The sequence below is a fragment of the Nyctibius grandis genome, chromosome 18 (genome assembly GCF_013368605.1).
Source record: "Nyctibius grandis isolate bNycGra1 chromosome 18, bNycGra1.pri, whole genome shotgun sequence".
Classification (NCBI taxonomy): Eukaryota; Metazoa; Chordata; class Aves; order Nyctibiiformes; family Nyctibiidae; genus Nyctibius; species Nyctibius grandis.
In genome coordinates this window covers 4,218,421-4,234,865 of record NC_090675.1, presented here as the reverse complement: position 1 = coordinate 4,234,865, position 16,445 = coordinate 4,218,421, and the positions used below count along the sequence as shown (strand labels likewise).

At 45.1% G+C, this 16,445-nt stretch overlaps 2 protein-coding genes across 6 annotated transcripts in view; one reads left to right on the top strand and one right to left on the bottom strand.

Moving 5' to 3' along the window:
• Window positions 1–46: 46 nt before the first annotated feature.
• On the bottom strand, window positions 47–6,192 carry CYB5D2 (cytochrome b5 domain containing 2). The gene is made up of 4 exons (XM_068416009.1): window positions 5,946–6,192; window positions 5,692–5,832; window positions 4,454–4,640; window positions 47–2,904 (listed from the first exon to the last, which is right to left on the bottom strand). Exons 1-4 carry the CDS (start codon window positions 6,190–6,192, stop codon window positions 2,691–2,693), a joined length of 789 nt encoding a protein of 262 aa, XP_068272110.1. The 3' UTR covers window positions 47–2,690.
• A 255-nt stretch (window positions 6,193–6,447) lies between these two features.
• The window catches only part of ZZEF1 (zinc finger ZZ-type and EF-hand domain containing 1), a 58,912-nt gene continuing 48,914 nt past the window's right edge, over window positions 6,448–16,445 (top strand). For all 5 annotated transcript variants that reach the window (XM_068415376.1, XM_068415377.1, XM_068415375.1 and 2 more), the window contains exons 1-6: window positions 6,448–6,967; window positions 11,128–11,272; window positions 12,575–12,769; window positions 13,661–13,832; window positions 14,520–14,719; window positions 15,746–15,956. In XM_068415376.1, the coding sequence (XP_068271477.1) occupies window positions 6,605–6,967; window positions 11,128–11,272; window positions 12,575–12,769; window positions 13,661–13,832; window positions 14,520–14,719; window positions 15,746–15,956 (1,286 nt within the window). In that variant the 5' untranslated portion in view covers window positions 6,448–6,604. The remainder of the gene's footprint in view (window positions 6,968–11,127; window positions 11,273–12,574; window positions 12,770–13,660; window positions 13,833–14,519; window positions 14,720–15,745; window positions 15,957–16,445) is intronic.

The following is a 16,445-nucleotide window of genomic DNA, read 5'->3' as shown; positions in this document are numbered from 1 at the left end:
CCCTTCTGCAAGCTATCCTTACAAGCCACAAGGAAAACTAGGGATATAACATTCAGTTGGGCATGACAACTTTATTCTTTGTTCTGAAATGATTCCAGGTATTCATTTTAATGTTGTGGAACTGCTACAGCTCCTCTTCTGGCTGACAAGGTGTTCTAGTTTGTACCATACAGTCATCCTCAATGCCTTATACTAGACTTACCGATAATCATTCTTATGAAACAATCCTAGGTGAGCTTTATTAGAGCACTGTCTAGTGTTGACTTTACCCCTCTGTAAATACCACTATTTTCTTCCCACCCTGTTCTACCATGGGAGAATCTCACTGAACTTCTGTATTTGAGTAGAAACAAGATAATCTTGAAGCACTTCAGGTCAGTAAGGGCGTCTCCTTGTTTGCTTTCATAGATGACTTATTCCTAGTGCAAGACAAACTTCCCCCCGCACTGTTTCCCAACACTAAACTGAGGAATAAGCTATCAATTGGTTTTCAAGCAACTTTAACTTAAAACACCACCATCTCACCTTGCCTTCCTGCAGGAGCTTATTTGATTTTTGTTTATTTGATTTACAATCAAAACCATCTCTTCAGCATTTCAGCACTATTTGCATAGTGCTCAAGCGTACAGCAAGATGAAACTTGCTTAGAATTACATAGCTGATACACCTTCACTAGGCCTCCAACTTGTGACCTTGACTTGCCCTTACAAACTCCTTTTTACAGTACTTAATAACCTCGAATTTGTTGCAACTTTTAAAGCCATTTTAAAGACACTTGCCAATTCTTTTTGGGGATGGTTTGACCTCTAAATGCAAGTTATTAAGGAAGATGTGTCCAAAAGCAAATGACATGCTGACACTATGTGCTGCTTTGCAGCTCTTTCCTGCAGATTTTACACAGCTCTATTGTCATGTGGAGTAGCCCACTCCAATCCCAAAGATGGCACAAGCCCAGGGCTGAGTTTCAGTTCTAAAAGTGTGACTGGAGCCTTGAACACTGTGATGGCTCTGCTGCCATTGCTACACATACAGCTTCCACCGATGACTGCTGAGAGCTGGCACAGCTGCCTGAAAGTGCCTTGGAGAACTTCTCTTCAAGATTATGGTGGAAAAGAAACACTACAGAACCAGGTGGAAAAAAAAAACACCAAACACAAAACCCCATGCATTTCTTACAATAAGCATGTGTTTAAATTGGTGTGTAGTTCCCATCCATGGTAGCTGTAGCCTCCTCTAAACATCACGGGGGGGAAAGTGCTGTACTCTGTCCTGCTGTCACTGCACTGAAGGGATTACTCTTGCTCTGGAGCAATGCTGCCAGCCTTCCCATAATCTCACTAGTTATTAACAAACTACTTAGATTTGTGGGACTTTCTTTAGGGGTGGTAGTAGCCCAAACCTGAGTTTAGAAATGCCTCCCAGCTCTTTATAAATAGGTGGCAGTGGCCTTAAGGAAAAGACCTGAACACAGCTCAGCGTGGATCTGTGCCACTGCTGGACTGTATGTAATCTGGGTGTCTCTCTTGAGGCTGCAGCTGCACCAGAAACTGATGCTAACAGTAGATTCTATGGAAAACAGCAACTGCCTCCCTGCAGCCTGGGGTTTATCACACCTAAGCCCTACACAGGTATTCCCTTGTCCTTTTCAGCCTCGCACAGAAACAGTAATAACTTACCCCGCTCTTCTGGGAGTCACTCGCATTACTGAATTGTGCCAGCTATGACACAATATGTATGGACTTTAAGGGAGTTGGGCGTGGTGAGGATACATCCACCCTCAGGTTATAGTCTGATGGACACGTATCACATGGGAGGAGGTTATGTACCAGAATGGAAATAGGAGGCAGATTACAGTAGGATGGTCATGTTGCCACATAGCTTTTGTTATTGCCTGTTTAAAACTACCAATTCCTGATCTGAGTAGTTTGAAAGTAGTGAATCAGAGGGCCAGCATGGTGAGGTTAATACAAAACGACAATCCTCAGAGGTGGCTTCCAATATCTTCTTTGCACGGTATCTAACACAAACACTAAATGAGGAAATACAGCTCTGACCTTTGCCTTCTGTACTCCAAGAATCTGATAAAGCTCGTGTATAGCTGAACGGCACAAGTTCCTAGATACCGTGTACCTTAATTGTAGGAAAAATTCAGGCTTCTCCCTGCTACCTTTAAACTCTTTGGAGTAAATCAGGTGACTGGGAAGGAGCATTAAGCACTACAGTGCAGCAGGCAGAGTTCAAGCGACTGGAGGGCTCTGCATAAACTGAGGTGGGTGACACTGCAGCCGTTCTTGTGCTCACTCCCTCGCTGCCTTAAAACACAACACACCGCACCCGCCACCATGCACGCAAGCTTCTCTTTCCTGACTACACAAGAAATCAATTTTTAAACATAATTCAGGCTGTGCATCTTCCAGTTTGTTGCCAGATGTAAAAATACCGTAGGAATAAAGCACTAAGAAAGAAAGTATCCTGTTGCTGATTTTTTAGGCACTAATTTGACTAAAGTGTTTTGTTTCCTCCTTCTCTCAACTCCATCTCCACATGTTAAAAGAGTCACAAATAACACGAAATTGTTATTGCTCCTTTTGCACAGACAGAAGGGAATGGAGCTGGAGCTGCTACTGCCCACCCAAAGTGCAACATTTTGCTGTAAGGTTCTACGCTCGATTCGGCTCCAGCACTGGGAGTCACACCGTTAGGACACACTGCTCGGCCAGGGGATGGCAGCCGTCATATTCCTCCAGGTGAGGGTCATCTAGATCGCCTCTGTTGCCGTGCTCGCTGGAGCCCGGCTGGCCCCACGGGGGACCAGTGGTCCTCACGCACACGCAGTGACTCCCCCTTGAACCAGGTCGGTACAGCTTCCGGGGGACTCCAGTCCAGTCTCTGCTCACTCCCCCACTAAGAATGGAAAATGAAAATGAATTACAATTTAAACCCGTGAAAATGCTTCCAGCAAATTCAAAATCATTAGATAAAAACCAAGACAACCTGGGAGAGTTAGAACTAACAACACACTAAGGTAGACTTTGGTCCCAATAGCCCACATCCCACAGCTTTCTGATACCTTTTTATTTGTCTGCGCTTCAGAAACCTGTGGCCTGAACCTGCTTTTATCAGTGCTGCTACATGCTCTTGCCCTTCTGGGAGCAACCAGCTTCTGCTTCCCACATTTCTACTGCTGGAAAAGGAATCATAGCCTTATGTAGCACAGCATGTCTAATGGCAACATGCCTTTTTTTGGGGGTAGCTAATTGCTCACAGATAACCACACGCAGCCTTCTGTGCCATGACTGAACACAGGGATTTTGAGAACTAGGGCAAAAGAAAAAAAAAAGTCTATTATTACTTCCACGACTACTTCATAGCGTCTCTTTACGGATCAATCCTTCCCCGGACTACTGCATCTTTTAGGCCTGTAAACCCTTTCACAAGCGACTGCCGCACAACACCCAGTCCCCAGGCTGCGCTCAAGCTCACTCACGCAGAGAAGTAGATCCCCCAAGGTATGCAGTGCTGCTGGGGTACCGAAATGAAGCCTAAGCATTTGGTCTGTGAAATTTCATCTTAAAACAAAATAGGCCCTAAACTGAGGGAGGAACACAACTAAATAGGCCAAGTAGGAAATGACTATTGAAAGCTCAACCTCATTTTTACATGGTTTTAATTGAAAACTGTTGTGGCAGTAGCCTGTGAGGCTGTGAAACTGTCTGAAAAACACAAGCTAATCCTTGCATTCCTGACAGGTGAGAAAACCTGCTCGAATGCAGCAGACGGTCCTAGTGGGCTTTCTGTCCTGTTTTCCTGAGAACGGCAGGATCACATGCACATGTGGCAACTTCTGAAATCTGATTTTGATTCCAGTGGGACAGAAGAATTTTTGCCTCAGAAATAAAATTCCTAAAAGTATCGGTGATGAGGATAAAACTTTATTTCCCTTTTACGACTCGCTAGGTCAGTGAGCAGAGCTCCCCTCCGCTACCTGACACTGGAGAACGTCCACTAGCCCAACCTACCCCTCTGTGCAAGGCCTGGGTGGAAGCTATCAGTGGTTGCTGACTGGCAGAGAAAATCTAGGGACTCCGATTCACACAGCAGCAGCAGCGGCGGCAGAAAGAAGCAGAGAAGAGCACCATTGCTCCTTGCTGGTTGGCTTTGCCTCTGTCAGAAAGCACAGCCTGCACAACGTGCAGACAGGGGCAGGGACCATGCCCGGCATATTCTAGCCACGCCAGCACTCAGCACGTTAGGACCAACCTATGCCCTTCTGCAGAGAAGTCAGCAGACCTCCACCTACAGACTACGGAGTGCAGTGGCTGCAGGAGCTGCGACATCTTCCTACACCACTCCTGTTAGGAGAGGCAATGACAAAGCACAGGGGGTCCAAAAAAAGGGCAGAAATGCTCTGCTCCAAAGGGTCCAAGCATGATGGCAGGAAGGCAGAGTTTACCTCTGTCTGGAACACCAGAATCGGCTGCCCGTAGCAGAGCTCCATTCAGAGTTGCAGGGTGGAAACTGCTGCTTCCTCTGCTCGCTTTCTGCTCGGAGCTTCAGAGCTTCCTCAATCGCAGCTTCAGCCTGCCTTAAGGCTTCTGTGGGTGTCCCATTTTCATCATAGAATCTGCCCACCAGCTTCCCTGGGAGAGAAGATCCACAGTGTTTCCAGGCAAGGAAAATGAACAGTTCTGTCTTTTTTTTAAAAAAAATTGTTATTTAAAGACAAAAAAAAAGGAGGATCTTGCCATGGCCCCATTTTAAATCTCAACTGAGCTTACATCGCTTCCATTCTTGGATGACACAGCAATTTACCCACATTAACAGACCCATGCAGGACAAGCTCAGGCTCAGCCTCATTAAAGATCACTGTTAATGCCACTTTCAGCTGAAGAACCCAGAAGTCTTTCCCACCCATGCACCTCATTCCTCAGAATAGTTCCCCTGCGCTGCTGCTCCTACGGTCTCCTGAGTCCTGCTAATTTCAGTACTCGCAGCGCTGGCTCCATGCCTTTTGCTCAGCAGAGATGAATAAAATCAGGGCAGAGAGCTGCAGCTGACAGCCCAGGGCAGGAAAACTGTTAAGCTTCGCCTTAGAGGAAAGCAGACTTCAAACTAGGCCTGATTTAGCACCAGCTCCAGCTGATCCCTCACAGGTTTCAGTACACTGGTCCCCAGCAGCCAGCTGCAGCAAAGGGGGAAGACCCTCTCCAAGGTGAACATGTTGTAGATGAAGCCTGGTGCTACACAGTGCTGCGTTCCCCGACCGTCCATCATAGAATTATAGAATCGTTCTGGTTGGAAAGGACCTTTTAAGATCACCGAGTCGAACCGTTAACCCAGCACTGCCAAGGCCACCACTAACCCATGTCCCTCAGCACCACATCTACATGGCTTTTAAATCCCCCCAGGGATGGTGACTCCACCACTGCCCTGGGCAGCCTGTTCCAAGGCTTGACAAGCCTTTCAGTGAAGAAATTGTTCCTGACATCCCATCTAAACCTCCCCTGGCACAACTTGAGGCCGTTTCCTCTTGTCCTGTCACTTGTTACCTGGGAGAAGAGACCAGCACCCTCCTTGCTACACCCCACTGTCAGACAGCTGTAGAAGGCTGTGCTGCAGGCCTACCCTCGCCCACCCACTCTCCTCCACATGTTTCCCCTGCGTGAGGTCACCCCGGCCAGAACCCCTTACCCACGGGATCGTAGTTGTCGCCGTAGAAGGACAGCCAGCTCTGGATGGCCAGCATCTCACCCGGCGACAGCGCCGAGACGTCATCCACCAGCCCCGCGTGGGTGAAGTCGCCCGTGGCAAACGCTCTGGTGGCATCTCTCCCTGCGGGGCAGGCAGAGGGTGAGCCCACACCAGGCCCTGCCGGCCCCCAGGAGCCCTGCCAGGCCCCAGCGAGGCCCAGACCCAGGGCCTTGAAGGCCCCACCCCACCCCTACCTGCGAGGCCGCTGTAGGCGCCGCCGGGGCCGTAGTGCCTGCGGCCGCGCTCCACGTCGAAGACGCGTCCCAGCACGGCGAGGTAGAGGCCGGGCTCGTTCTCCGCCCCGCGGTACCGGGCCAGCTCGGCGGCGCTCAGCAGGCGGCCGCGGGGCGGCAGCAGCCAGGCGCAGGGATCGAACCTGCGGCCCAGCAGCCAGGCGGCCCCCAGGCACAGCAGCGCCGCCGCCGCCGCGCCCCGCCGCATGGGGCCGCGCCACCCCGCCGGGAGGGTCACGTGTCCGCCACGACCGCGCCCGGCGCGTTCACGACACTTTCCTCGCCGCACGGCAGCGTGGCGGCGGCGGCGGCGGCTGACGGCAGTGTGGCCGCGCAGTGTGTATGTGTGTGTGCGGGACGATCCTTCCCACGGCGCCGCTTTACGGCGCGACGCGGGACTTTGCGGCGCCGGGTGTCGCTTGGCGGCAGTGTGGCGCGGCCGCCGCCGGCCGGGAGCTGACAGGTGCGGCGGGCCGGGAAGTTGCTGACTAAGCCGGGCCGGGCGGAGCCGGGGCGGCGGCGGCCGGAGGAGGAGGAGGAAGGAGAAGGAGGAGGAGAAGGAGGAGGAGAAGCGGCTCTGCCGAGCGTCGGGTCGCAGCGTCGGTTTCTTCGAGGGGCTCATGGGGACGGCGGCGAGCCACAGCAGCGAGGAGGAGGAGGAGGGCGCCGAGGAAGGCATGGAGGGGGCGGCCGCCGCGCCTCAGCCCGGCGCTCCCTTCCCTCCCGGTGCCGCCGCCAGCCCGGCGCCGCCGCTGCCCCCCGCCGAGGTGCTGCTGGACCAGGCCCGGCTGCGGGAAGCCACGGCGCGGCTGCGGGAGGCGGCGCTGCCCGAGTCGCTGGTGTCGCGGCACCACAGCACGCTGGTGCGCTGGCTGGAGGAGCGCCTCAGCCGCGGCGACGAGGCCGTCAGCCTGGAGCAGTTCTGCGAGGTGCTGGAGAGCGTCTCCCGCCTGGCAGCCGGCTCCCGCGGCGAGAGCGAGGAGGTGAGGGGGCGGCCGGCGGGCTCAGGCCTCTGCCCGGGCTGGGTGGGGGGCGGGTACCGGCAGAAAATGCGCCGTCCTGAGAGATCTGCCGGCCCGGGTGGGGGGTGCGGGTGAGGAGGGGAGCGGGAGCGGGATCAGCGGGCAGGGAGGCCGTGGAGAGCCCCGGGATGCTGCTGGAGGCAGGTCTGCCTGAGCCCGGGGGTCTTCCCGGCCCCACGGCAGCGGGGCCGTGGCCCGACCGCGGAGAGCCCGGCCAGCCCTTCGTGGTAACTGGGGCACGGCCAGACCAGAGGGTTCTGCAGCAGCAAGGTTAAAAAAGCGACTGCCGCTACTGAGAGGCAGGCTGTCAACTTACAGGTGTCTTTTTAAATTTATGCCTGTTTTCAGTGATCGTGCTCAGCAGCCACTTGTGAATAAAATGGTTATTTACCGTCATTATTTCTGCTGTTGCTACCACTAGTGCAGCTGGTGGTAGCACAGGTAGGAAATTCTGTAGAAGTGATTCCTCTGAGGTACTTCTTAATGGTATCAGCAAGTCAGAGTTTACCAGACTTCATTTTATTGTTGCTTTTCAAAATCAGCAGTGCAATTGTCAAGTATCTCATTGATATCCTATTGCTTACAGTAAAGTAAGCGTTTTGGAAAACTTGTGAGGAAGTAGTGTAACAGAGTTCCCCCTCCACAGACAGAAGGTCTTAAGGTAAGGTTTTAATGGTAGAAGAGAGTCCAGTTTCCTTTCTGCTATGGAAAGGGCTATGGGGAACTTAACATCTAGAACGTTTAATCTTTAGCTTTATTCTCTAGCTAGCATTTAAAATGTAGTCTGATGCCCTGTTGGGAATTTCACACTCAGTTGAGAAGGTGGTTGTGTCTGAATTTCTCACTGCATGCAGTTCCTGAGTCTCACCAGTTACTTCTGTCTTTGTATTGCTCCTGAGCAGTAGAATAACTTGGTAACCTGTTAAATCACACATACGCTCCTTGAAAACAGTGCTGGCATGTTAACAAGGTTACTGGAAACTGGGAAGTGATTAATTTTGTTGTACAGATAGGTATGTTTAGACCAAACTGTTTTAAGTAGCTTGCTAAAATGCTGTCTCCACTTCCAGTTCCTTTACAAGAGCCAATAAATAACACTTCTTTATTTGTAGTGACAGCATGAGTGAAATTAGTACATCAGGGTTCTTTCTGTCAATACAAACAGCTCTGAGCTTTGCGGGCTGCAGAAATATTTTGAGGATTGTTCTGTATTGCACATCCTCCTCTGCATGAAGAATATAGTTTGTTTTTTTCCCCTTCTGCTCTCAGGAGTGGGGAAAAAATTTGTCAAAGGGTTTGTCATGGTATGGATCTGTGGTCACACCTAGTCTATCCTGCGAAGTTGAGATGTTGGGAGTTGTGTGGAAAACCTTGATGTCATTGTTTCTATAACTGGCACTAGCCCATGGGCTGTAGTATTGTAGATTTCCAGGATGTATTTTAAACTGAAGAGAAATTAGTTTGTGGGTGGCAGGTCGATAGGTTTCACTGTCTGGCTTAGGCTAAGTTTTGGTCTGCACCTTAAGCTTTTCTACCCTCCGTGTGGGGCTTGTGAACTACATACTTTGAATGTTTTATGGGCAAAATGAACCTCTGTTTAAGTACAAAATCTATTTGCTGGATAAACAGAACCTCTGAATCCTTTTTTGTTCATGCTTCAGCAGCTATCATGTAATGTCTCCAGATTTTGCTTGAAGCATTAATGCTGAAGTTCTACTGAGGGCGAAGGAAGAAATACAGAGTTTCCCTAAGTCACACTTTGGATTGTCATACGTCCAGCTCTGGAGCCGTCTGTGGGATGAGGGGCTGATTTTCCCATGTGCTGTGTTTCCTAGTGATCACCTGAGACATCATTTCCCAGGGAAGATTTTCCTTTTATGTTTCTTTGTGTTCAAGGTTGAAGTGGGTAGGAAGTGTGTGGACTTAATGCTTTTATTGAGGAGCAGAATGCAGCTGGGCTGTGGTAAAGCTGCTACTGCATTTGTATCGTGTCCCAGGCCTGCACACAACTCAAAAGCTCTGAGTACAGGTTTGCATGCTGTTTTGTTTTGTTTTTTTGTTTTGTTTTGTTTTGTTTTTTGCATATACCCCCATTGCACAGGGCAGCTTGTCTGGGTAGCAGAAATGGTGTATGTTTTGTGTCAAATACAGAGTTTAAGTTATACTGAACAGTCAAAAAATAATTTTAGAGTTCTAGGGTCAGTGCAGTCTCCTGAGATCATAGTTTAAAAATAAAATAACAAAATACTGCATGAAGATGCAAAGAAAAGCATGTGTGTGGTAATCCCTCTTTACATGAAAGTATAAGAAACGGGTTTAAAGTAGCTATCAGCAGATCCAGCCTTGTCGTCTTGTGTGTGGTTTGTTTTCGCTGATAACATCCCAAAACTTGCTCACTTGCTCCCTTCATATCTTAGTAATTGCCCAGTGACTTCAAATATGAGGCAAAAAAGTAATGTAATGGCAAGAATGACGTGGTACGAAACTGTACATTGAATTGTTTTGGCAACTGAGTTATGTTTGTTAAAATTAATTCCCTCTATATTGTGGTCCTCAAGCAAAGCTTTTAGTTTTTTGCTTTGACATCTCCCTGGTGCCCAGGACCAGTCATCTGTACTGGCTGCGGTACCTACTGGGTGCCCAGCACCGGTCCTTTTTGCTACTAAGAATAACTTTTTTAAAGGTGATCCTTGTCAGCGTGGGCTCAGCTGAATGTTTAACAAGAGTTTATAAAACTGCTAAGCTAAAATTCAGCTCTGTGCCACAGAAGTGCTGTCGGAGCTTTAGTCAACTAAACTACAGCATTGCGACTCGATTGTCTGCTGAGGACTTTGCTCTCATTTAGGTGGTGTAATTGTGTCAGGGTTAATTGGTTATTTTGATCTAATAATTTTGGATTATTTCTTTCTAGGATAGTGCTTTTAATGGTCCGTGAAGATTGATAACCAGGTAGCAAACCCAGAGATTCAAGCGTGAGCTTCCTCCCGAGTAGCACTGGTTTCTTGACTGTCAGTTGCTTGCGAGATCGTCTGTTCTTAGAGGCCAGATTTGCTTGGCTCTGTAGCTGGACTTGAAATACCAAGTTCAGGGATGGGAGACTGAAGTCTTGCTTGTAAAGAAATCTCTCTTGTGAGCACATTCCCAATTTATAAGAATAAAAAAGGATGTTCCTGAAATTTTGCGTTTCTGTTTGGTGGATGTTCATTTTTTTGGAGCAATTAAACAAAGTTTGTTTTAGAATTAAGTAAGTTTGTGAATATATCACTACTTTTTTTTTTTGTTTTAATAGTAGTGTGTCACTGGCTCGTGAGTTGAAGTGTCTAGTGTAAAAATTTACGTTTATGAGCTTTGTTCTGCTTTGCAGGCTTAGCTGAAGAAAAATGTCTTGTACCTCTGTTAGTACATAGATGTGATGTGCATAGCTGTGTAAATTACTTTTTATACAGGCTTAGCACAACCTTTTAATCTAAAAATTTATAGTAAGGTCAAAGTTTATAAAGTTGGCAATGAAAAAATATCTTCCAGGCTTCTAACTCTCTCCATTAATTGCCACAAATACTTTGACAAACTACCTTAAACTGGTGTTTAGTGTAGGAGGACAGTATATGGAAGGAAATAAGCATTTAAAGAAATCCGGTTCTAAGGACACTTTTTTCCTTAAATAAAGAAAATATTTAAAACCTGAACCAATTTGAGTGGATGCAGTGTGAGAAGGATGCAGCAGTAATGAGTAAGGGATGGGATGGCTTTTAGAACTAACCCGCTCTTTAATGGAAGAGGTTTTTAATGTTCTTTTGTGAGCACCTTCTCTGTAGTCACAGATGTCGGTGGATGGATGCTGCTGATTCACTGGTAGAGATGATGTGCTGTTTCCACCTAAGCATAACTACAGCTGACTTTTATAGGAAGGCAGCGCACATGCCTTAAAACTTGCTAAAGACTGCAGATTTCCAGCCAGGCTGTTTCCTGTTGTCAGGAATTCAATGCTACAGAAAACAGATTCTTTTGATTTTCATTTAATGGTGTTATAATGTTTACTGCTACGGTTTCTATGAAATACCTTGAATTTCTGCTTCAAGTAAATATGCTAAAATAAATTTTCCTTTTTTGTTCCTTTTCAGGCCTTTGCACAGTTTGATGCTGAAGGAGATGGCACTGTAGATGTGGAGAATATGCTGGAGGCTCTCAAGAATTCTAGTGGAGCTAATCTTCAAGGGGAGCTTAGCCATGTAATCAGGCAACTGCAAGCTTGTTCACTAGTTCCAGGTATGAGAACAGAGTGACAAAACAATTGTTTCCCAAGTCCTGCCCTGTGTAAGGGGTGCTGCTTCAATAAATTGCTTTAGTAGTGCTGCTTGTCCTAATCTTCCCAAAACAATACTCCAAGTCTTTCTCACTTCTCTAGTATCAAGCAAGTGAAGTAGCTGTGAAGTAAAAATTTCCCATAATTACATCCAGCTAACTTACTTTCATAAATAACCAATATTTTCTTCTCTGTGTGGCTGTGGAGTTTCTTATCCTTGTTTGGTTTAGCTCACAGACAGTAAACAGTTCCTTGCAAAATTCTGGTGAGTGACTAACTAATGCAGTCTGGTACTTGTAACTGGAGGAATGAATACTCCATGGAGTCTGTTTCAGGTGATGAGTCATATACTTTATGATTATATTGTTATTTAGCATTTGAAATCCTACTAAAACGTAATACACGTTTTATAGCATATAGTTTGGAAAGCGTCAGTTTCCAGAATTTGATTTCTGGGATAAGTATCAGTTACTGGCTTTCCTGCCAAGCTGTTAATGGTAAGTGACTAAAGGGGATTTGCTTTAGAGGATCAGACAAGAAGTGTTAGAATTGGCTAATAGATAACTCAGAGGAGAGTACTTATGGGGTAGTATTCTATGTATCTCAATGCACTGTGGTTCAGAGTACCACTGTTCAGGAGCCAAAATTTCTTACAAAGGTGGTGGGAAGCATTAGGCACCTCTTTGGGAATAATCCACAATGCCAAAGTGAGATGCTTAGCGTAGCTCAAGGTGAGTGATGTGAGTACATCAGCTTGTTAGCCAAGCAGCATCTGTTTTACCTAGATATTGAAGGTAAGAGTTTGGAACTTTGGGTATCTACAATATGGAATATTCCATTGGCCAGTTTGGGTCCATTGCTCTGGCTCTGCTCCCTCCCAGCTTCTTGTGCACCTGCACACTAGCAAGACGCGTGAAGTTGAAAAGTCCTTGATTTCTTAGCAACAACTAAAAACATCAGTGTATTAGCAACATTCTTCTCATACCAAATCCCATACTAAATCCAAAACACAGCACTATTGTAGCTACTAAGAAGAAAAATTAGCTCTTACCAGCCGAAACCGGAACATTGGCAAAAATATTTGCACCTTTCACAGTCCTGCTGTAAAGGTTGTGAACTTGAGCTACTTCATATGGTGGAATGTCATTCCAATATTGGCTCCCGTGCTTGATTTGGATTTACCTAGTAATAAGGTGTGGACGGGGAAATGATGACTTGGTCAAGTCAGATGTTGCAACAACGACGGAAATAATGTCTCTTTCTAGGTTTTATTGATATATTTTCTGAATCAAAAGAGCGTCTTGGTCTTCATGCTTCAATGATACTGAGATTCTTGCACCGGAATCGGATTTCTAGTACTGCCATCCCTTACCCAGTGCTGGAGTACTTCAACAATATCTGTACTATGCGGTCTTCTGTATTGAAGGATTCTTTAGATCGACTTCTCCTAAAAGAGAGAGGTATGTAGTATCTTTCTTTTTTTTTCTAGGATGGTAGTGTAACCCTAACTTGAAGATAAAATAAAAAACTTTCTTTTCTGTTTAATCTGTAATAGATGTGACTTTTAATGAAGTTGATCTGCCCGCTGCTGTGGGTTTTTCTGGGTTTTGAGGCACATAAATTGATTTTCTAATTGCCTAGCAATCTGAGTAACAGATTTGTATGTTTTTCATCTTTCTCCTGACCTGTTTCAGAATAATGATTACTAATTTGCAATATTCTCAGTTCAGTCAAATATCTCTACTACTTGCTGGAAACTTAGTTTCCGTGTGAAGATGAATGTTTTATGAAGTTGACTGTTCAGTATTAAAAAGTAATTCATTGTTTTGGGCTGGAGATAGTGAATCTTTTATTGTATTTCAGACGGGACTGTCCAGGTTATCTCCCTAAAGGGAGGGCTCCTTTCGTTCACAGCTTGACTTGATATTTTCAGATCTCTGCACTTTTATTGAAACAGATCAAGTTACTTGGGGAAACAGTCTGCTTTGTCCCTTCCCTAGAATAGCTGAATTGAGGTTTTCTCCATCGTATTTTACTTTTTCATCTCGTCTGTTTGTACTTTGACATGATGATAATAAAGCACTGATGAGGCCAGTAATGAAAGGAGGAGATAAAGGCTATTGAACTCCAGGCAAAGTAGGTGTTCTCATACTGCAAGTGGTAGATTGAGATTATTGTGATTTCATCTGAAATGAAACTTTGCTGTCTTCTAGGGTCTGTCAGAAACACTTCTTCAGGAGCTGTGTTCTGTACCAACAAGTTAATTTATATGAGATAATTATTATAGAGGTATAATAATTCTCCAAAACAAGCAAAAGAAGAATGTTATGAGTGGTTTCTTTCCTTTGCAGAATACCCCAGTGACTTGAATGGTAATCAGGAGTTGGACAAACTGAAGTCTGTCACAAAGTGCTATACTCACATAGAAACCTCATCCAATTCCGCTGACATTGACAAGATGACAAACGGCGAAACGACATCCTTCTGGCAGTCAGATGGGAGCGCTCGCTCACATTGGATACGGTGAGCAGCACAGCAATATACAGCGGAGCTTTGGGGTAGTTAGTCCTTAGGTTTTACAGCCAGTGGGGTGTAACTGAAAAAAAAATTGTGGAATTAATGAGTGACAGATGAATATAGTTGAAAGCAGAAGTCATTAATCTCTGCATAAAGTTTAAAGGCCTAACCACCAAGTAAAAGTGTTCACCTGTAAAATGCATGCATCTTCTGTGCTGACACATACCCTTGTTTTGTAGCTAAGCTTTCTAAAATGTGTTATAGATGCAGTGGTCAGTACTTGAATGGAAGCGCTTTGCCACTGTCTAAAAAGTTACTGCTCCATGAAACAGAAATGTTTAGTGTTTTTTCGGTAGTAGATCTAAGAATGTATACTTAAAAAAAAAAATGCTCTCATTTTGGTCATTATTGACACTACATTTTTATTCCTGAGGAATGAATTCTCAGTTGAAAAGCTGAACAATAGAAAATTCTACAGTCTTACTGTCAGACGTGACTGTCTTTTAAGTCAATTACAAGTTTTCTAACTCGTGCTCCACGATATGGTGTTGGTAACGCCTGCGAAGCATTAGGTAATTTCCAGTGGATTTATTTGTGTTTGTAGAAGTGGAAACTGAGTAAAGCTTAGCTAAAAGTGAAGTGCTTGACTTATCTTCTCTTTGCAAGAACTGTTTTATTATCTTTACTTTGCAGTTTAAAGATGAAACCAGATGTTGTTTTGAGACATCTGTCCATTGCGGTGGCAGCCAATGACCAGAGTTACATGCCACAGCAAGTTACAGTGGCAGTGGGAAGGAATGCCAGCAGTCTGCAGGAGGTCCGAGATGTTCACATTCCCAGCAATATCACTGGCTACGTAACACTGTTGGAAAACGCTAACATTAGTCAGATGTGTGAGTCAATAAAGATACCATTGGTATATTGTTTTGTTGCTTTTTTGAAGGTGAAAGATTGGGTAGATCTTAGAATGATGTGTTGCAATGTCAGTCATTAGAGCAGAATCTTTCTCATGGCATCTGTCTAACTTGGGCTAAGGGTTGAAGAGCTGGAATGACTGAAGATGCAGTTTGAGCCTCTCAATTTGAAGGCACTGGGCAATTTTAAAATATCTTTCCTTGCAGAACGAAAACACATGTTGGATAATAGTACCTAGCAAAAAACCTGCTTCTGAGCAACTATGGGGATTTTTTTTGGCAGCAAAACTCTGAAGCTGGTCAGATGATTTTTGTAAAGCAGGTTTTATGCTAAGGATTTTTAAGTAGTGTTACTTTTAAGTAGTGTTATTTTTAAGTCTGGTAGATCTGTGGGTGCTATATTGGAATCAATCAGAGGAAAGCTGCTCCTTCCTGAGATGGTTTCAGTAGCTTCAGAAATTCTATCCCTTCAGTTCAAATAGGTGCTTTTCACTAAGCTGAACTTTCACTGCCACAGAAGTGGGCAGCAAGGATGTTGCTCCTCAAAAGTAACTAGGACAATGTTAGCTATGCAGAATGGTCAAGAACTTATGTGAAAACCTTTGTGTAACTTAAAAATTTGCTTTTAGGCTTTACTCTTTTTCCCTGCCTTCTCCACTACCACTCCCAAGATACTTCCTATATATGTAGGTAAAAAGGTACTGGTGAAATAATCTATAATCTATTTTCCACTTGGAGGGTCTTTTACTACTTTTTTCCTAATTTCTACCTGTACAATATGTAATGCATCATGTGAGCCATTCAAAGGCTAAATTTTCCCAATCGTAGGGTGCATGGTGAGGAAACATGTGTGTATAGCTGTCTGTATGCAGGAGTACTGTTCCATATCTGCTGCTATTTTTCTAAGAGGTTTTGCAGTAATTATTGTTTTGAATAACTGGATTCTTCTAGTTCTAATCCAGCAGAAGAAATGGGAAAAAAAAATTCTATTTTGTGTTTTGGCAGATGTACAGATAAACATCAAGCGTTGCCTTAGTGATGGATGTGACACTAGAATCCACGGACTCAGGGCCGTCGGTTTTCAGAGAGTTAAGAAGGTGGGCGTCTCCGTGTGCGATGCTTCAGCTATCTGGTACTGGTCTCTGCTGACCTCTCTGGTAACAGCTTCCATGGAAACAAATCCAGCGTTTGTTCACACTATTTTACAAAATACTCAGTAAGTACCAAACTTCCATGGTGTGTGATTTTTTTTTTTTGTTATTTTTTAAATACTTCCAGCTTTAGTAAACTAATCTACCTTGTGTAACTGATTTCCACTCCCTCCATTAAGGTGCAGAAACATCTTTTTACTTAGCACACTGTTTAAATTTTCATATTTCTCTTTTATCTGTTTGGACATACTAGAACAAATGCAATTCTCCTAGCTGTTGTATCTTATCTAGTTGTTAAGCCATGACTGAATGGGCACTGAGAAATACTTTTTTAACCTATCCTTTGACTTGTAAGAATTTTGAGAAGCCTAATATTCATTAATTTTCATTGTTAATTTTATTGATTATAAATATTGTACACCTTCCAGTTATGACTGGAGCTTAATTTAGCTTAATTCTCAGCAAATTTTTGTTTATGTAATGCCTTGTCATGCATTACATGGGGATATAATCGGGTACATGCAGTATCTCTGTGCAGATGTTTGTTTGTGGTG